Source organism: Nerophis lumbriciformis, linkage group LG10 (genome assembly GCF_033978685.3).
Source record: "Nerophis lumbriciformis linkage group LG10, RoL_Nlum_v2.1, whole genome shotgun sequence".
In the NCBI taxonomy this organism is placed as follows: Eukaryota; Metazoa; Chordata; class Actinopteri; order Syngnathiformes; family Syngnathidae; genus Nerophis; species Nerophis lumbriciformis.
This window is the reverse complement of record NC_084557.2, coordinates 53,990,692-54,013,274: the sequence shown is the minus strand read 5'-3', so window position 1 is coordinate 54,013,274 and position 22,583 is coordinate 53,990,692. Positions and strand designations below refer to the sequence as shown.

Here is a 22,583-nt window from a genome sequence, read left to right as displayed (position 1 = left end):
ACTACCCACCTTCCCTTTATTTCGAAAATCCTCGAAAAAATTGTCGCACAGCAGCTAAATGAACACTTAGTGTCTAACAATCTCTGTGAACCTTTTCAATCCGGTTTCAGGGCAAATCACTCTACGGAGACAGCCCTCGCAAAAATGACTAATGATCTACTGCTAACGATGGATTCTGATGCGTCATCTATGTTGCTGCTTCTTGATCTTAGCGCTGCTTTCGATACCGTCGATCATAATATTTTATTAGAGCGTATCAAAACACGTATTGGTATGTCAGACTTAGCTTTGTCGTGGTTTAACTCTTATCTTACTGACAGGATGCAATGCGTCTCCCATAATAATGTGACCTCGGACTATGTTAAGGTAACGTGCGGAGTTCCTCAGGGTTCGGTTCTTGGCCCTGCACTCTTTAGTATTTACATGCTGCCGCTAGGCGACATCATACGCAAATACGGTGTTAGCTTTCATTGTTATGCTGATGACAGCCAACTCTACATGCCCCTAAAGCTGACCAACACGCCGGATTGTAGTCAGCTGGAGGCGTGTCTTAATGAAATTAAACAATGGATGTCCGCTAACTTCTTGCAACTCAACGCCAAGAAAACGGAAATGCTGATTATCAGTCCTGCTAAACACCGACATTTATTTAATAATACCACCTTAACATTTGACAACCAAACAATTACACAAGGCGAATCAGTAAAGAATCTGGGTATTATCTTCCACCCAACTCTCTCCTTTGAGTCACACATTAAGAGTGTTACTAAAACGGCCTTCTTTCATCTCCGTAATATCGCTAAAATTCGTTCTATTTTATCCACTAGCGACGCTGAGATCATTATTCATGCGTTCGTTACGTCTCGTCTCGACTACTGTAACGTATTATTTTCGGGTCTCCCTATGTCTAGCATTAAAAAATTACAGTTGGTACAAAATGCGGCTGCTAGACTTTTGACAAGAACAAGAAAGTTTGATCATATTACGCCTATACTGTATATACCTTTATATACATATATATATACATATATACATATATATATAACTATACTGGCTCACCTGCACTGGCTTCCTGTGCACTTAAGATGTGACTTTAAGGTTTTACTACTTACGTATAAAATACTACACGGTCTAGCTCCGTCCTATCTTGTCGATTGCATTGTACCATATGTCCCGGCAAGAAATCTGCGTTCAAAGAACTCCGGCTTATTAGTGATTCCTAGAGCCCAAAAAAAGTCTGCGGGCTATAGAGCGTTTTCTATTGGGGCTCCAGTACTATGGAATGTTCTAGCAGTAACAGTTAGAGATGCTGCCTCAGTAGAAGCATTTAAGTCCCGTCTTAAAACTCATTTGTATACTCTAGCCTTTAAATAGCCCCCCTGTTAGACCAGTTGATCTGCCGTTTCTTTTCTTCTCTCCTCTGCTCCCCTCTATCCCTTGTGGAGGAGGGGTGGGCACAGGTCCGGTGGCCATGGATGAAGTGCTGGCTGTCCATAGTCGGGACCCGGGGTGGACCGCTCGCCTGTGCATCGGCTGGGAACATCTCTGCGCTGCTGACCCGTCTCCGCTCGGGATGGTGTCCTGCTGGCCCCACTATGGACTGGACTCTTACTATTATGTTAGATCCACTATGGACTGGACTCTTACTATTATGTTAGATCCACTATGGACTGGACATATGCGGTCCTCTCCAAGGTTTCTCATAGTCATTCACATCGACGTCCCACTGGGGTGAGTTTTTCCTTGCCCTTATGTGGGCTTTGTACCGAGGATGTCGTTGTGGCTTGTGCAGCCCTTTGAGACACTTGTGATTTAGGGCTATATAAATAAACATTGATTGATTGATTGATTGATAATAATCTAGTCATTTTTGCGCAGATGAGATGTGTCAATATCAAAAAAATGACTGTCAATCCCTTTTCGGCAGGCAAAAATATGTTGATTTAATGAATACATCCAAACACTTTATGACTATTTATTGTGTGCATGAACAAAAAATAGTTCATCTCATTAATACTATAGAAATGGCCAACTCTTTCATTTTTCCGACACCATAAGCCCAGACAGTACAGCTTTAAGAAGCGAGCGCGCTCCGGCGGTGTGAAACTATTTTTTGGCAGGGGACCCCTGCAAAAATGTAATGCTTTTGTGCAGTTTGTATTATGCAAATATATATTTGATACATTTTTGCTAGAATAATTATATATAAGTGATCACACAACTCTTATGCTTAAAGAACGTTGCTCTAGTTATTATCTATTGCGCTCAAGCTGTACTTTGTCTTTTGGCGCAAAGGCACACAACTTGTTATCTTCCGCTGCAAGTTAGGAGTTGCCTCGCCGCAGATGTTTTCTGTCTTTCAGCCTGCTAACAGCCAAGGACGAACCGGGACCTCAACGAAGATTAGGCAGACAAAGCAGAGACAGGGCGAAATCACAAGGCCCCCAGCACATTTCCGTTCTGTGCGTACTGATAATGACCCCTGCCTTTAGAAGCAGCCTCAGCGATGTAACTAGGGAACTCCTGAATAAATAGAGGAGCGTGTGGGCTGTGCCTCAGAGCGTAGGGTGAGACTGCAACCGAGTGTGCAGCTCCATGCGTTCTCCTCATGGGCAAAATTGAACTCGGTCTCTGCCTGATGCCTTGCTTCTTGTTCTGTTCAATAGATAGTTGGGTGCTTAAACCTGACACTTTTATTGTCTCATTCAGAACTGCATAAGAAGAGTGTAAATGAAAGTAAAAGAAGACAGCATAGACATGTTTCAGCATGTCGTCTAAGCTTGTGCCTGCTAATTAGCCACTCTTGGCACTGATTGTGTATAGTCCTGGTGCTGTTTTAAGTGGTGTGTGTGTGTGTGTGTGTGTGTGTGTGTGTGTGTGTGTGTGTGTGTGTGTGTGTGTGTGTGTGTGTGTGTGTGTGTGTCTTTACACACGAGTAAGGGAGCGTATTTCGACTCACCGTTGTGGGACATGCCCACTGACAGGCACTTCTGGAAACGGCAGAATTGGCACTTGTTGCGGTTCTTCTTCTGGATCTTGCAGCGGCGCTCACACTTGTCGTAGTCCAGCTTGAGACGGATTGTCCTCCGGAAAAAACCCTGGAAAAAAAATGACATCACGGTTAAGAACACTGGACACAAAATCAGGACATGGTTATATTACGGCTTTTAACCATCTGGGAACTTCAATTTGAATTATCTTCAAAGCCAAACAGGAAATAAGAGTCCCACATTTTTTAAGTTCTTAAAACATTTGGCATCTTTTTTTTTCTACTTTTTTTTTTGTTCAAATGTCTCAAAAATATCAAACAGATGGTTTTTTTTTTGGGTTTTTTTTCAAATTTGTATTAATTTCAGCCTTTTGATCAGATCAATATCACAGCTTTAAATTAGTAACTAACTAACTTGTTATACAAATATATAATAATTGCCCAAAATTACACAACTTAATCAAAAAGGCCTTCAAAGCATTAAAATATAAAAATACATTACATGGTTGGTATTTTTGTGTAGGGCTGCAGTTATGAAATTTAGGCAAAAAAAGTAAAAAAAATAAAAAAGAAAGTATCCAAAATGTTTTGTATGACATTTGAAAGATAAATACATTATTAGTCCTGTTTGGTTTTGGGGTATGGCTGAATCGTACTCCTGTGAGAGAAAAAAAAACCCTCTTGGGAAAAATGTAACTTTAACTTGAACTTAACTTAACTATGGCCAAAATACAGCACCAAGTTACTGACAGAACCAAATAAGTCAGCCTTTGGCCCCCTGAGGGGTTCAACATGTTTTCTCTACATATTTCTACTAAATTATACAATAAATACATTTTATATAACACATTTAATAATACGTGTTATTGTCACATCAATTGCAAATTGCACTTGGAATTGCAGTCATAAACTCTTTAAAAGACTGTATTAATATTATTCACATGTGAATAATGCTGTATAATAGACTGTATTTATATTATTCACGTGTGAATAATGCTGTGTAACAGACTCTATTTATACTATTCACATGTGAATAATGCCATATAATAGACTATTTATATTATTCACATGTGAATAATGCTGTATAATAAGACTGTATTTATATTATTCACATGTGAATAATGCTGTGTAATAGACTCTATTTATACTATTCACATGTGAATAATGCTGTATAATAGACTGTATTTAAATTATTCACATGTGAATAATGCCGTATAATAGACTATTTATATTATTCACATGTGAATAATGCTGTATAATAGACTGTATTTATATTATTCACATGTGAATAATGCTGTGTAATAGACTCTATTTATACTATTCACATGTGAATAATGCTGTATAATAGACTGTATTTATATTATTCACGTGTGAATAATGCTGTGTAACAGACTCTATTTATACTATTCACATGTGAATAATGCCGTATAATAGACTATTTATATTATTCACATGTGAATAATGCTGTGTAATAGACTGTATTTATATTATTTACATGTGAATAATGCTGTATAATAGACTGTATTTATATTATTCACATGTGAATAATGCTGTATAATAGACTGTATTTAAATTATTCACATGTGAATAATGCCATATACTAGACTATTTATATGATTCACATGTGAATATTGCTGTATAATAGACTGTATTTATATTATTCACATGCGAATAATGCTGTATAATAGACTGTATTTATATTATTCACATGTGAATAATGCTTTATAATAGACTGTATTTATATTATTCACATGTGAATAATGCTGTATAATAGACTGTATTTATATTATTCACGTGTGAATAATGCTGTGTAATAGACTCTATTTATACTATTCACATGTGAATAATGCCGTATAATAGACTATTTATATTATTCACATGTGAATAATGCTGTATAATAGACTGTATTAATATTATTCACATGTGAATAATGCTGTATAATAGACTGTATTTATATTATTCACATGCGAATAATACTGTATAATAGACTTTATTTATATTTATCATATGTGAATAATGCTGTATAATAGACTGTATTCATATTATTCACATGTGAATAATGCTGTATAATAGACTGTATTTATATTATTCACATGTGAATAATGCTGTATAATAGACTGTATTTAAATTATTCACATGTGAATAATGCCGTATAATAGACTATTTATATTATTCACATGTGAATAATGCTGTATAATAGACTGTATTTATATTATTCACATGTGAATAATGCTGTGTAATAGACTATTTATACTATTCACATGTGAATAATGCTGTATAATAGACTGAATTTACAGTATATTATTCACATGCGAATAATGCTGTATAATAGACTGTATTTATATTATTCACATGTGAATAATGCTGTATAGTAGACTGTATTTATATTATTCACATGTGAATAATGCTATAATAGACAGTATTTATATTATTCACATGTGAATAATGCTGTATAATAGACTATATTATTCACATGTGAATAATGCTGTATAATAGACTGTATTTAAATTATTCACATGTGAATAATGCCGTATAATAGACTATTTATATTATTCACATGTGAATAATGCTGTATAATAGACTGTATTTATATTATTCACATGTGAATAATGCTGTGTAATAGACTATTTATATTATTCACATGTGAATAATGCTGTATAGTAGACTGTATTTATATTATTCACATGTGAATAATGCTGTATAATAGACTGTATTTATATTATTCACATGTGAATAATGCTGTATAATAGACTGTCTTTATATTATTCACATGTGAATAATGCTGTATAGTAGACTGTATTTATATTATTCACATGTGAATAATGCTGTATAATAGACTGTATTTATATTATTCACATGTGAGCAATGCTGTATAATAGGCAGTATTTATATTATTCACATGTGAATAATGCTGTATAATATACTGTATTTATATTATTCACATGTGAATAATGCTGTATAATAGATTGTATTTATATTATTCACATGTGAATAATGCTGTATAATAGACTGTATTTATATTATTCACATGTGAATAATGCTGTATAATAGACTGTATTTATATTATTCACATGTGAATAATGCTGTATAATAGACTATATTATTCACATGTGAATAATGCTGTATAATAGACTGTATTTAAATTATTCACATGTGAATAATGCCGTATAATAGACTATTTATATTATTCACATGTGAATAATGCTGTAGAATAGACTGTATTTATATTATTCACATGTGAATAATGCTGTATAATAGACTGTATTTATATTATTCACATGTGAATAATGTTGTGTAATAGACTGTATTTATATTATTCACATGTGAATAATGCTGTATAATAGACTGTATTCACATGCGAATAATGCTGTATAATAGACTGTATTTATATTATTCACATGTGAATAATGCTGTATAATAGACTGTATTTATATTATTCACATGTGAATAATGCTGTATAGTAGACTGTATTTATATTATTCACATGTGAATAATGCTGTATAATAGACTGTATTTATATTATTCACATGTGAATAATGCCGTATAATAGACTGTATTTATATTATTCACATGTGAATAATGCTGTATAATAGACTGTATTTATATTATTCACATGTGAATAATGCTGTATAACAGACTGTATTTATATTATTCACGTGCGAATAATGCTGTATAATAGACTGTATTTATATTATTCACATGTGAATAATGCTGTATAATAGACCGTATTTATATTATTCACATGTGAATAATGCTGTATAATGGACTGTATTTATATTATTCACATGTAAATAATGCTGTATAATAGACTGTATTTATATTATTCACATGTGAATAATGCTGTATAATGGACTGTATTTATATTATTCACATGTAAATAATGCTGTATAATAGACTGTATTTATGTTATTCACATGTGAATAATGCTGTATAATAGACTGTATTTATATTATTCACATGTAAAGAATACCTAAGTGTTTATTGTCTATTGTGAGCAAATTATGGTGCTGAATTTCCCCCAATTTCAATAAAGTACTTTCTATTCTATTTAAATTAAAAACATGACTTTTTACATTACTTTACATTATTTTTAAATGACTTCTAAATCATAGTAAAAGCATGTTTTAATTACTGTTTAAAAATGCTATTCCCAGTTAACTCATTTTTTATTTGATTTTATTCTGCGGTATTTTATTCTGCATTGTGTTGTAAATCCTATTTTATTTTTTAGTATGATTTAACTTTATTTCACAGATACATTATTCCAATGACTTTTTTTTATTCGCTGATTGGCTAATTTAGCGTGACAAGTGGGACTCATTTTGCGTTCAGTGCCAAATATGGTTCTTTGCTCTTTAAATGGATAAATATCAATTGCTAAAAACGAATTAAATGTCGCATAAATTGCTATGAGAAGCTTTTCAACAGACTCATTGACTTGTAATGTATTCTCAATATAGACTAATATAATACATTTATAATTGTCCACATGAAAGGTTTCCCCTAATTATTCCTGACTAAACCCAGCCTAATTAGCAGAAACCTGCTGCCAGAGAGCGATGTCATTATGAAGCGATGTCATTATGAAGTGATGTCATTATTAAGCAACAGAAAAACACGTGCAGGCAGGTTGAGTAACTCTGAGTTGACAGTCTTACTGTACGTCGTACACTACACACACATCCATAATGTCGGGGGGGTTAGTTGCCAAAAATGCTGCTTGCTGGTGTAAATGTGAAGCATCACTTCTGCACGTTTTGGGAGTGTTCCAGTTGACAAAAGGCAGGCGCGTCCATGAACTCATTTTACTGCAGACAAGCACAACGTTGCCATACTGCCATGAACATGAACCCCACAAACTATACTCCCGTGACAGTTTTTTCTTTTTTACTGCGTGCGTGATTACAGAGATGATGATTTTTTTATGCAAGTTCGGCATTTGTGAGGAAATAACATCTGATGCACACGTTTGGTTACACTCAAAGAGTCAACTCATAGTTCAAACTAGACTGGTAGACCTGGGCCCATATTCAATAAGTCAATTAACCCACAATTTAAAAAAAATCAGTTCAGTTCCAGTTCATGTGGAACATGCATACGATTCACAATTCCACTTGTTTCATTACAGCACGTCCGAAAAGGAGTAGGAAGAAGCAGAGCTTATTTAATCCTACCCCTTTTCATACCATAGCAATTGTATCCAATGCAGTAGCATCACACAGTGCAACTAGTTAGCATGTAGCAGCTAGCCCGCTCGCATCACACAGTGCAACTAGTAAACAGAAACAGAATGCTGGACGACAGCAAAAACTTACAGCGTCCATAAAGTACATCCGAACATGACATGACAATCAACAATGTCCACACAAAGAAGGGTAGCAACAACTGAAATAGCCTTGTTTGCTATAAGCAGAGGTGGGTAGAGTAGCCAGAAATTGTACTCAAGTAAGAGTACTGTTACTTTAGAGATTTATTACTCAAGTAAAAGTAAGGAGTAGTCACCCAAATATTTACTTGAGTAAAAGTAAAAAGTATGTTGTGAAAAAACTACTCAAGTACTGAGTAACTGATGAGTAACATACACACTCATATCATATATATATATATATATATATATATATATATATATATATATATATATATATATATATATATATATATATATATATGTATGTGTGGGAAAAAAATCACAAGACTATTTCATCTCTACAGGCCTGTTTCATGAGGGGGGGTACCCTCAATCATCAGGAGATTTTAATGGGAGCATTCGCATACCATGGTTTATATAGGGCACAGAGTGGGTGGGTACAGGCTGGCGTAGGGGCGTGGTGATTGGCTCATGTGTTACCTAGGAGGTGTTTCCGTCTATGGCGGCATGTTGTTTCAATTTCGCTGCGCTTGTTGAGGGATGACAGGTCTGGACGGTAAATAATAAACAGTTTCTCTTTCAAGCATAGGTTGCATCTTTTATTATCACTATTGTAAGGTGTGCTGGATGCAAGAATTTGCCATGTTATTGAATAATCAACATTATTGTCTTTGAGGTCCCAAATGTGTTTGCTGAGTTCTGTGGTATTTCGCAGGTTTTTGTTCCTGAAAGAAGCCTTGTGATTGTTCCATCTGGTTTTGAATTCTCCCTCGGTTAATCCTACATATGTGTCGGATGTGTTAATGTCCTTGCGTATTACCTTAGATTGGTAGACAACTGATGTTTGTAAGCACCCCCCGTTGAGAGGGCAATCAGGTTTCTTTCGACAGTTACAGCCTTTATTGGTTTTGGAGTCGCTCTGTCCGGGGGCCGACGGCTCATTTGCAATTGTTTTGTTGTGGTTTGAGATGATTTGTCGTATATTGTTCATGCAGCTGTAGCTCAATTTAATGTTGTTCTTGTTGAATACTTTTCTTAGGGTGTTGTCTTTGGGAAAGTGTTTGTCAATCAGATTGAGGAATTTGTGTCCAATGTTAGTTGAGACGTTTTTGCTGTATGGGGTGTTGTACCAGATGATGTCGTTTCGTTTTCTGTTCTTTTTTGGCTGGTTTCCTGGCGTGGGTTCATAGGTGATATATATATATATATATATATATATATATATATATATATATATATATATATATATATATATGTATACATACATTGATATATACAGTATATAATTTATATTTATTTATTTTGCCGTTTTTGTTTACATGTTAAAGGTGTTTTAATGAATATACATGCATGTTTAACACATATATATTCCTTTCTTTCATGAAGACAAGAATATAAGTTGGTGTATTACCTGATTGTGATGACTTGCATTGATTGTAATCAGACAGTAGTGATGATAACGTCCACGTTTTCAAATGGAGGAGGAAAAAAGTTCCTCCTTTCTGTCTAATACCACATGAAAGTGGTTGGTTTTTGGCATCTTATTTGTCCAGCTTCCATATTCGTTTTTATACACTTTACAAGAAATACATTGGCGGCAAACTCCGTAGCTTGCTAGCTTGTTTGCACTGGCTTTCGGAGACATTTATTTTGAAAGCGCAGGCGCGATGGAGCGGCACTTTTATTGTGAAGACAGGAACTGTGCAGTCAGTCTTTAGGCTTTTGACGGGATGTACGGTTAACATAAAAAAATTGTCTTTTTTCCTTCACACTTGTGATTGATTAATTGGAACTTGTATTAGTAGATTGCACAGTACAGTACATATTCCGTACGATTGACCACTAAATGGTAACACCCGAATACGTTTTTCAACTTGTTTAAGTCAGGTCATGTGACCACCTGGCTCTGTTTGATTGGTCCAACGTCACCAGTGACTGCATCTGATTGGTGGAACGAAGTGAAACGTCACCAGTAAGGCAAGCACTTTGAAGGTCTGTCTGACAGACCAAAACAAACAAAGCGTGCATTAACAGATGGATAAAAATTAGTAGCGAGTAGCGAGCTGAATGTAGATAAAAGTAGCGGAGTAAAAGTAGCGTTCCTTCTCTATAAATATACTCAAGTAAAAGTAAAAGTATGTTGCATTAAAACTACTCTTAGAAGTACAATTTATCCCAAAAGTTACTCAAGTAGATGTAACGGAGTAAATGTAGCGCGTTACTACCCACCTCTGGCTATAACACAAAGCAGGTCAGGCAATAGCGCTCAAAGGAAGACATGAAACTGCTACAGGAAAGGCCACCAAAATAAGAGCGCAAGACAAGAACTAAAGCACTACACACAGGAAAACACAAACAAACTCGACTCGTACCATGAATTGGTTAACGTGGACCCCGACTTAAACAAGTGTAAAAACGTATTGGGGTGTTACCATTTAGTGGTCAATTGTAGTGAATATGTACTGTACTGTGCAATCTACTAATACAAGTTTCAATCAATCAATCAAAAAAACTCAAAATAAGGCACGACGGCCTGGTGGAGTTTTTATTTTTTTACGTTTTCTCCGGATTTTTTAATGAAAAAATTGTGCCTTGTTGGAAAACAGTGTTGTAGAGGACTCTGGAATATACAAGGTGAGAATAATAGTCCGGTTCTTAGCTTTCTGGAAACAATTTAGTTGACTGGTTTTGCCTTAAGGATTTTTAGCTTTCTGAAAATGTGGCGCCCTGAACAATTGAGTTGGAAAGCCCAGTTCTATGGCTATCATCACACTTTTGCCTCCTCCTCTGAAAGCTCGCTGAGATGAAGCCTGGTGAGGTGTGGGTGTCACTCGATGTGGGTGTCACTTGTATGAGATGAGAAAAGTTGACAGGATCTTGTCACCTTGCAGCCCTCGCAGGCGTGGACGCCGTAGTGGTAGCCCGAGGCCCGGTCAGCACACACCCGACACTCCAGGCTGAGCAAGGAGGAAGAAGAAGACGAGATGTCATCCTGGCCCGTCACCACACCGTAGATGACAGATGAGGGGCTGGAGGCGGGGGTCAGAGTGTCTGGCAGAGCAAGAAACATGTCATTACAGCTTCTTTCATCAATATATTGTACAATATATTACATCTTTATTATATCATATATTCTATCATTATTATATCATATATTCTATAATTATTATAGAATATATTCTATAATTATTATAGAATATATTCTATAATTATTATATCATATATTCTATAATTATTATTTAATACACTATAATTATTATAGAATATATTCTATAATTATTATATAATATATTCTATAGTTATTATAGAATATATTCTACCAAGTACAAGTTTGGAGGCACTCGCCCATTCAAATACAGTACATGACCTACATCACCTTCCTTCTTCAACTGCCTTCCTTCCTACCTACCTTTCCTTCTTCAACTGCCTTCCTTCCTACCTACCTTTCCTTCTTCAACTGCCTTCCTTCCTACCTACCTTTCCTTCTTCAACCGCCTTCCTTACTACCTACCTTTCCTTCTTCAACTGCCTTCCTTCCTACAATTCCTTCTTCAACTGCCTTCCTTCCTACTTACCTTTCCTTCTTCAACTGCCTTCCTTCCTACCTACCTAACTTTCCTTCTTCAACTGCCTTCCTACCTACTTACCTTTCCTTCATCAACTGCCTTCCTTCCTACCTACCTACCTTTCCTTCTTCAACTGCCTTCCTACCTACTTACCTTTCCTTCATCAAATGCCTTCCTTCCTACCTACCTACCTTTCATCTTCAACTGCCTTCCTTCCTACCTACTAACCTTTCCTTCTTCAACTGCCTTCCTACCTACTTACCTTTCCTTCATCAACTGCCTTCCTTCCTACCTACCTACCTTTCATCTTCAACTGCCTTCCTTCCTACCTACCTTTCCTTCTTCAACTGCCTTCCTTCCTACCTACCTTTCCTTCTTCAACTGCCTTCCTTCCTACCTACCTTTCCTTCTTCAACTGCCTTCCTACCTACCCACCTTTCCTTCTTCAACTGCCTTCCTTCCTACCTACATTTATTTCTTCAACTGCCTTCATACTTACCTACATTTCCTTCTTCAACTGCCTTCCTTCCTGAGACATCTTTCCTTCCTCAACTAACTTTCTCAATTTCCTTCATTCCTGAACTTCCTTCCTTTCTGAATTTCCTTCCATCTTAAAAATTCAAATACATGACCTACATCCCCTTCCTTCTTCAACTGCCTTCCTTCCTACCTACCTTTCCTTCTTCAACTGCCTTCCTTCCCCCTACAATTCCTTCTTCAACCGCCTTCGTTCATGCCTACCTTTCCTTCTTCAACTGCCTTCCTTCCTTCCTACAATTCCTTCTTCAACCGCCTTCCTTCCTAACTACCTTTCCTTCTTCAACTGCCTTCCTTCCGACCTACCTTTCCTTCTTCAACTGCCTTCCTACCTACTTACCTTTCCTTCACCAACTGCCTTCCTTCCTACCTACCTACCTACCTTTCCTTCTTCAACTGCCTTCCTTCCTACCTACCTTTCCTTCTTCAACTGCCTTCCTACTTACCTACCTTTCCTTCTTCAACTGCCTTCCTTCCTGAGACATCTTTCCTTCCTCAACTAACTTTCTCAATTTCCTTCATTCCTTCCTGAATTTCCTTCCATCTTAAAACTTCCTGTTGGTCCTCCTATCTTTCTTCCTGAAACTTCCTTACGTTCTTCTTTCTTTCTGGACATCCTTCGTGAACTTCCTTTGTTCCTTCCTTTTAGAACTTTGTTTATAAACTTCCTGCTTACCTACAGGACCTTTCTTCTTAAAACCTCCAGAAGTTCCTTCCTGAACTTAGTTAATGAACTGTTTGCCTTCCTTCCCACACTTCCTTTTTTCTTTCCTTCATTCTTTCCTGAAACTTCCTCAACTTCCTTTCATAGACTTCCTTCCTAAACTTCCTTTTTGAAGTTCATTCCTTCCTGAAACTTTCTAACTTCCTTCCCTCCTGAAACGTCTTTCCTTCCTTAAAACTTCCTCCCTTCCTGAAACTTGCTAACCAACCTTCCTTCCTTCCTTCCTTCCTCTCTGAAACTTTTTAACTAACCTTCCTTCTTTTATGAACTTCCTTTAGAAGTTAATTTCTTCCAGAGCTTCCTTCCGTTCATCCTATAAACTTCCCAAACGTCCTTCCTTAATGCTACATTAATTCCTGAACTTCCTTCCTTAGTGAACTTTGTTCCTTCCTGCCTAAAACTTCCTTCCTGAAACTTTCTAACCTCCCTTCCTTCCTTTTTGAAACGTTTTAAACTTACATTACTTCCTAAATGTCCTTCCTTCCTTGCTGAAACTGAACCACCTTCCTTTCTTTCTGAACTTTCTAAACTTCCCTAATTTTGTTCTACCTTCCCAAACTTCCTACCTTCCTTTTTCCTGAAGTGTCACTTGTTGTAGTACAAGCGGTACACTGACTACTTTAAAGTGCAGCACGTCCAAGTTCTTGTCTTACCTGTCAGAATAATTGTATATAAGTTACCACACAACTTTGTGTTCCCATGATTTCAGCTCGCCCTGCGAGAAGACAAAAGCTGTCTTTTGCAAAACTCCACTGTGTGTGATGGGATGCGACATGGAGGTGTCGGTTTATTTGATCTATTGACAGCCACAGGAAGACCTTGTCCTGACCCGAGATCTACAAAGCGGAGAGGGAGCAGGACCTGACACCGCTCCAGGCACCTTTTCTTTGAACTGTTTATGACCCAGTGCAACAGCTGTTTATGACCACCTCCCCTTAGAAGCAACTGCATAATGTAATGTAATGATATGTAATCAGAAAAGGCCTAAATAAAAGAGCGGTGTGGTGGCGCTGTACGAGGGTGCAGGCACACAGGCGCTCTCCTCATGAGCTAAATTGAATCCTGTTTCTGTTTGATTTCCTTTGCTAATAGATGTCCTCGGTGTTTGAACCTGAAATTACGTGTAAAGGACTCGTGTGTGTTGCTTCACATTCAGGATTGGAAATGTAAGTTTTGCATTCTACTTGTCACAAGTGTGCCTTGCATCCAGGTTTATTCTCCATGTCACCAGTTTACATTTCCCTGATGTAAAAGGAACTGCCAGGGGGGGGAAAAAAGTCCAAACCAACGGGACTAATGAAGTCTAGTGGAAGGATGCCAGGCCAAGGATCAGGAGAAAGTCTAAAAGCTCCCACTTCCTGCCTCCCTCCCATGCTCCATTGTCCCCTCAAACGTTGTCCTCCTGCACTGTCTTCAACCTTGCAGAATTTGGCGGCGCTCGCATAAATTTCCGCCGAACTGTCTGTGGCTTCCTCTATTCAGGAACCACACAGAAGCTCAGAGACGTTTCCAGAGAGGAGCTTTGGACTGGCCCAAGAATGTGGCGAGGGGGATTCCTTGTTGGCGATACCAAGTCTCAGTGAGAGAAAAGGCTTTGAAAATCAACTCATTCTTGTCCTGTTCAGGGTTGGGTTTTTTTTTTACCATGTAAACAAATCTGGTTCGTCTTTTTTCAATCCATAATTATCGATATTTAGCGGCTTTTGCTCTAGTATACTACATATAACAAACATCAGCTTTACAGATGCCATGTAGTGAGGGTAACAACGTCCTCATCATATCAGTTGTGGTAAAGTTCTCTGCATGTTCTTTTTTTTTTCCCCACTGGGGGGAAAATGGCAGCGTTGCGCCGTTTATTAGACTCGATGCCAACATTTGTACACAATTTACTTCCTCAATATTTGATTTTGGGAATGAACTCAGTAACTTGTTGTAAAAGATTCATCTTAAGACCTCTAAAGGCTGAGTGGCCACATGCGTGGACAGCACCTTTTAGCTCTTATTTCCAAAATGGTGTACACTACTGAATTGGGGTCTTATGGCCACTTATGTGGACACTTACACTGCCATCTGGTGGTGTCAGAAGAGTATAACATACAATGGAATTTGGACAAAAAAAGTGTAAAAATAAGAATTAGCATGTCACTAAACATGAAGTACCGTATTTTCCGCACCATAAGCCGCCCTGGGTTATAAGCCGCGCCTTCAATGAAGGGCATATTTCAAAACTTTGTCCACCTATAAGCCGCCCCGTGTTATAAGCCGCATCTAACTGCGCTAAAGGAATGTCAAAAAAACAGTCAGATAGGTCAGTCAAACTTTAATAATATATTAAAAACCAGCGTGATGTGGGCGCGCATGGAGTCGTATATCAACATGGACGGAGCTGCGTGAAAAAAGCCACCCGGCCTCTTCGCGTAAACTTACCTTAACCACTCGCTCATCTTTTCTTCATCCATCCATCCCTTCGAGTTAGCTTTTATGATGACGCCGGCTGGAAAGGTCTCTTTTGGCAAGGTCTTCCTTTTGAATATCACCATGGGTGGAAGTTTCTGGCCATTAGCATGGCAAGCTAGAACCACAGTGAAGGATGACTTCTCATTCCCTGTGGTGCGAATATTCACCGTACGTGCTCCCGTTGTATCCACAGTGCGGTTCACAGGAATATCAAAAGTCAGTGGAACCTCGTCCATGTTGATAATGTTCTCTGGCCGGATCTTTTTTTCAGCTATCTTGTTTTTACAATATGCACGGAAAGTAGCCAGCTTTTCTTGAAAGTCTTTAGGCAGTTTCTGTGAAATAGTAGTCCGTGTGCGGATGGAGAGATTGCGTCTTTTCATGAACCGGAAACCTGTCGCTTAGTAGGAGCCATTTTGTGGTCTTTACAGATGTAAACACACAAAGGAAATGAAACGTAATATCCGCGCGCTTCTTCTTCTTCTACGGGGGCGGGTGGTTGCTTACAGTAGAAGAAGAAGCGCTTTCTGTTCTATGGGGGCGGGTGCTTACCTTGGCGGTTGCTTGCCGTAGAAGAAGAAGCACTTCCTCTTCTACGGGCAAAAAAGATGGCGGCTGTTTACCGTTTATGAAAATGAATCTTAATATTAATCCATATATAAAGCGCACCGGGTTATAAGCCGCACTGTCAGCTTTTGAGTAAATTTGTGGTTTTTAGGTGTGGCTAATAGTGCGGAAAATACGGTACACATCTGCGGTCCCCTCCAAGGTTTCTCATTGTCATCCCATTGGGTTGAGTTTTTCCTTGCCCTGATGTGGAATCTGAGCCGAGGATGTCGTTGTGGCTTGTGCAGCCCTTTGAGACACTGGTGATTTAGGGCTATATAAGTAAACATTGATTGATTGATCAAATCCTATACTAAATATATACCATAATTCCCTGCTGGAAAGCCCTCAACTTAAATAGCCCCAAATCACGAGAGTCTCAAAGGGCTGCACAAGCCACAACGACATCCCACATGACTTTTAGAATGGAGACTGGCCTTCTGCTGGGTCTCAAATCACTGACCTATGACCTCATAGTTGCATAATCAAGCAAAGATCCCTCACAAAAGGTGTTCCTCACCAAAGGCCGTGGAACCCTCGGAGCCGGTGCTGGACGACTGGTACCCGGGAGCGTCGTAGGAGCTGAGGATGCTGCTGTCCATGGACTGAGAGATGTCGTGCAGCTCCTCCAAGAAGTCGTCGTTGGCGGCGCACAGCGGGCTGCCCAGCATGGAGTCCTCCAGGGGTGAGGGGGGGCGGTAGTGGCTCTCCATGTCCACCATAGCGGCGGCGGCGGCGGCGGCCTGCTGCCGGCTCACTCACTCACTCATCAGACTGGAGGAAGAAAGAAGGATGGTGAACACACAGAAGACTAACTCTTCTACTCAATGAACTCCCACAGTCATCAGGTGTGTGGTCTAGGGATGTCCCGATCCAGGTTTTTGCACTTCCGATCCGATACCGATACTGACCGATACTGGCCTATCCGAGCATGTATTAAAGTTTAAAGTTATTTAGCCTACTTAGTTGTCAGAATCATGTTGAAAAGGGTTTTAGTACTCTTGATAACAACTAGCCAGCTGAATTAGGGGAGTTTGAATAATACACAATGGTTGGTAACAAGAAACTGACCTGTTTATTCAAGGATAAACACAAAATAGACAAAATTATACATGACAAACAGAAATGGCATCATTGAACTAGGGCTGGGCGATATGGCCTTTTTTTAATATTGCCATATTTTAAGGCCATATTGCGATACACAATATATATCTGGATATTTTGCCTTAGCCTTGAATGAACACTTGATGCATATAATCACAGCAGTATGATGATTCTATGTGTTTTGATTGATTGATTGAGACTTTTATTAGTAGGTTGCACAGTGAAGTACATATTCCGTACAATTGACCACTAAATGGTAACACCCCAATAAGTTTTTACACTTGTTTAAGACGGGGTCCACTTAAATTGATTCATGATACAGATATATACTATCAGATATATACTATCATCATAATACAGTCATCACACAAGATAATCACATTGAATTATTTACATTATTTATAATCCAGGGTGTGGATGTAAGTGTCAAAAAGACAGCCAAAAGAGTTTGATATGAGAATAAATCTAAAGTTAAAATATAGGGTAGAAATGCACCCATTTGCAGGAAATGTAGTCTTGATTTTCGAAATGTTCTTTCAAGGCTTGCATGTCTACATTAAAACATTCTTCTTCATACTGCATTAATATATGCTACTTTTAAACTTTCATGCAGAGAAGGAAATCACAACTAAAAAAATCACTAATTTTTTCATACGGTGTTGATGTGGACATTTTTGCCATTTTGATTGTGTGGAGTCTGGACGTGTGGCACCGAATGGAGATAAGCGTCTCGACAGACGTCACAATATTTGAACAATGATGACGAAAACTGTTGTCTCTGTCGTGTCCGTGTGTCGAAAATTGTTATGCGCTTATTTTTTTTATTTGATTTTGTGCGTGGCATAGATTTGCCGTGCGCAGAGGACGCTTGAGCAGGCGCGCACCTTAGCGGCTGCGCTAGCATCACAGCTAACGTTAGCCATGCCTCTACCTCGCTCTCTGCTGGGAGAGGACGTATACGTATGTGATGTATGACGTGACAGTATGTGACGTATGTCGTGACAGTATGTGACGTGTGTAAGAAGGTGCGCTCGCTGTCTGTGAGAGGGAGACACAGGAAAGAGTGAGAAGAGCCTGTCGTGTAATGCCAGCAGCTAAAAGCAACGGCGTGGGAATTGTGGATGTGTTGAAGGTGTGCTGGAAAATGCGGAACGGAAATTACGGAGCAGCAGAAAAGTGGAATGTATTATTTAAATAGGTGTGCGTTGGAAAACACGGACCGCAGTTTTTTTCAAAACTGGGTCTGGATCGGCATTTTCCCATGCCTTGCCGATACGCAATTTTTGGCAAATATCGGCAGCCGATCCGATCCAAATATCGGATCGGGACATCCCTAGTGTGGTCTACACAAGCAAACAACTCATGACTTCCTCTTACGGTATGTTTCTTTACACAATCGCCACTTGAACACCTTAAATACTTACAACTTTGATACGGTACAATTAGGGGTGTAACTGTACGTGTATTTGTATCGAACCGTTTCGGTACGGGGGCTTCGGTTCGGTTCGGAGGTGTACCGAACGAGTTTCCACACGGACATATTAAGTAGCGTAACGCACGTTGTGTAAACAATGCACACCGAGGCACAACACACGGCATGCTAGCAGCTAACGGGCTAGGATAGACTGACCATACGTCCTCTTTTCACCGGACATGTCCTCTTTTGCGGAGCTGTCAGGGCGGAGTTTCTTAAATGCCTCAAATGTCCGGCATTTTGAGTTAGGGTTGCGTGTATTTTCAATGGAGATGTCCGATAATATGCCAATAAATGCTTTATAATGTAATATCGGAAAGTATTGGTATCGTTTTTTTTATTATCGGTATCAAGTTTTTTTTTGTTTTTTGTTTTGTTTTTTTATTAAATCAACATAAAGAACACAAGATACACTTACAATTAGTGCACCAACCCAAAAAACCTCCCTCCCCTCATTCACAAAAAAGGGTTGTTTCTTTCTGTTATTAATATTGTGGTTCCTACATTATATATCAATATATATCAATACAGTCTGCAAGGGATACAGTCCGTAAGCACACATGATTGTGCGTGCTGCTGCTCCACTAATAGTACTAACCTTTAACACTTCATTTGACTCATTTTCATCAATTATTAGTTTCTATGTAACTGCATACCTGCCAACTTTTGAAATCAGAAAAACCTAGTAGCCAGGGTCCAGGGGCCGCAGGCCCCGGTAGGTCCAGGACAAAGTCCTGGTGGGGGGTTCAGGGTTCGCCCCCCCCCCCCCGACGCAAAATGATTGATTGCATTCAGACAGGTTAAAATGTTGCTAAAACCATCACTTTTCTATCAGTCACAGTGACTTTTCAAAACAAAAATATTACAGCAAAAATCATATGGGTTGATTGACATGTTTATTCTGTAAGCTAACTTCAATAGTTTGAAATTATTTTTGACAGTTAATGCCAGTTATCCTGTCAACCTTTCACAAGACTTCAATTTGTTCATTGAAAGTATAAACACTTTTTACAGTAAACAAATGGTAAAACAGTACTAAACAATTCCATTAAAAAAAAAAATGGGTGTCATTATTAACTTTCTGTCCAAGCTTGTATAATCTACTGCCTTGTTCAATTGTAAAAAATATTCTGTGCCTAAAATTCACATTTCTATCACAATTATCATACTGTAAACATGGTAAGCTAACTTCATTAAAATTAATAGTCCTGTCAATAGCATGGAATTACAATTCAAATGTAGTTTTTTTGTAAGCCTTTCAAAAGAATTCAAAATATGAAAAATGAATGAAAATTAATTGAAGCCATCAGACACTTGAAAAGTGGCACATCACATCTCTAATGTAATCATTTGAACTTTTCAACAGAAATAGCACTGCAAAAATATTAAGGACATACTTCTGTATTTTGGTAGTTATGCTGTCAACATTTAACAAGATTTCTTCAACTTGGACTTGAAAGCATAAATAGTATAAACACTTTTAACAGTATAACAGTACTAAACAATTCCAATAGATAACATTGGTGTCATTACCTTTTTGTGGCTAAAATCCAAATTTAGCAACGGCATTAGACTTGTGTTTTTTTGTCCCAACGTGGTCTTTTACATGGCTAATTCCTCCGTGTCCGATCGAAAAATCTTGTCTGCACAAGGTGCAATTCGCGTAGTTTTCACCCTTTTTGGAACGGATAATTATTCCCGGATAGGCTTTTGAATATTCTTCACGGAATGACTGCAGTTTTCTTTTCGGTTTAAGACTCGTTTGCGATTTTTCTCCGGCTGATTCCATGATCGTTCACTCGTTTGGAAACAATGGCAACTGGTGCCTCGTGCTTGGCAGCGGTGCTATAAATAGCCTCGCGCATGGCATTCGGAATGGCTCGATAGGAAGTTACGGGAAGCAGTGTCGATTGTGATTGTTGTTACGCGATTTCGTGAATAAAACTTAAAAAAAAAAAAAATTTAATTAATGAAAAACCGTATTTTTTATCACTGCAACCGTAACCCGGAATAGGTTGATGAAAACCGTACTAATTACGGGAAAAACGGAGTAGTTGGCAGGTATGTAACTGTTTTTAATTTGTTTTTCTTTCTTTTTTATTCAAGAAAATGTTTTTAATTTATTTATCTTATTTTATTTTATTAATTTAAAAAAAAAGGACCTTATCGTCACCATACCTGGTTGTTCAAATTAGGCAAAATAATGTGTTAATTCCACGACTGTATATATCGGTATTGGTTGATATCGGTATCGGTTGATATCGGTATCGGTAATTAAAGAGTTGGACAATATTGGAATATCAGATATCGGCAAAAAGCCATTATCGGACATCCCTAATTTTCAATGTACGTTCAGGGTTAAGAAGGGGTTAAAAACAAAACAAACAGCAGCATTGGTGAGGGAGGGGCAGAGACAGAGAGAGAGAGAGAGTTATGATAAACGTGCATGCGTCGCCAGGCTCTGCTTTTTATCCATAGATTTATCACATTTAAATGTTTTATTATCTATAGCAGGGTTGTCAAAAGTGTGCCCCGGAGGCCATTTGCGGCCCACAGCTAATGTTTTAAAGGCCCACGGCACATTCTAAAAATACTATTAATATAAACAAAAACATAACAAAAGTGAAATTAAAAAAAAGCTTAAAGGTGAAATGTCATTTAGAAAAAGTTGCAATGTTGACTAATAAAACAAAGCTGTTTTTTTTTTTCTTTCAAACTGTCATTGCTCAAAACATAATATTGAATCAAAATCAATGTTATTGTGAATTATTGACCTATCCAAGGTTCCCATTACTTCACATCAAATATTACACTAAGAAAAATATTTTTGGTGGAAGATTTGGCAAATTTGGTAAATAAATAACCCAAAAATTTATATTTTGTTGTTTTCTTACTGTACCGAAAATGAACTGGACCGTGACTTCTAAACCGAGTTACCGAAATTTTTGTGTACCGTTACACCTCTAGTTACAATTGAACTTTCAATATATTCTCCAGTCCAGCAAATGTTTGTTACATCTCTTTAAAAAAGTAGCGTATTTACCGTACAACAGGGGTGCCCATATATATACATATATATATATATATATATATATATATGTATGTGTGGGAAAAAATCACAAGACTACTTCATCTCTACAGGCCTGTTTCATGAGGGGTTCCCTCAATCATCAGGAAATCTCCTGATATATATATATATATATATATATATATATATATATATATATATATATATATATATATATATATATATATATATATATATATATATATATATATATATATAAATCTCCTGATGATTGAGGGAACCCCCTCATGAAACAGGCCTGTAGAGATGAAGTAGTCTTGTGATTTTTTTTCCCACACATGCATATATATATATATATATATATATATATATATATATATTAGAGATGCGCGGTTTGCGGGCACAACCGCGGAGTCCGCGGATTATCCGCGGATCGGGCGGATGAAATTAAAAAAAATTTGATTTTATCCGTGGGTCGGGTCGGGTCGGGCGGTTGAAATAAAAAAAAATTAGATTTTAAATAGATTCAGGCGGGTGGCAGTTAAACCAATTGGTAAATATATATACATAGTTAAATGTTGTTACCCACATACGAAAAACGAGCAGGCACCTGCAGCATATGCCACAACAGAAGAAGAAAAAAAAAAAAGAGATGGACACTTTTACGGAGCGGAGAAGGGACGCCTCGCCGGGGTCCGGGACCGAGGCCCCTTCCCCCGAGAGGGCCCCA

The 22,583-nt window shown here is 37.8% G+C and overlaps 1 protein-coding gene across 2 annotated transcripts in view; it reads right to left on the bottom strand.

Moving 5' to 3' along the window:
* The window catches only part of pparab (peroxisome proliferator-activated receptor alpha b), a 122,685-nt gene that overhangs the window by 45,669 nt on the left and 54,433 nt on the right, over positions 1 to 22,583 (bottom strand). For both annotated transcript variants that reach the window (XM_061969429.2, XM_061969430.2), the window contains exons 2-4: positions 16,768 to 17,021; positions 11,242 to 11,408; positions 2,960 to 3,098 (exon numbers count right to left, since the gene is read on the bottom strand). In XM_061969429.2, the coding sequence (XP_061825413.2) occupies positions 2,960 to 3,098; positions 11,242 to 11,408; positions 16,768 to 16,969 (508 nt within the window). In that variant the 5' untranslated portion in view covers positions 16,970 to 17,021. The remainder of the gene's footprint in view (positions 1 to 2,959; positions 3,099 to 11,241; positions 11,409 to 16,767; positions 17,022 to 22,583) is intronic.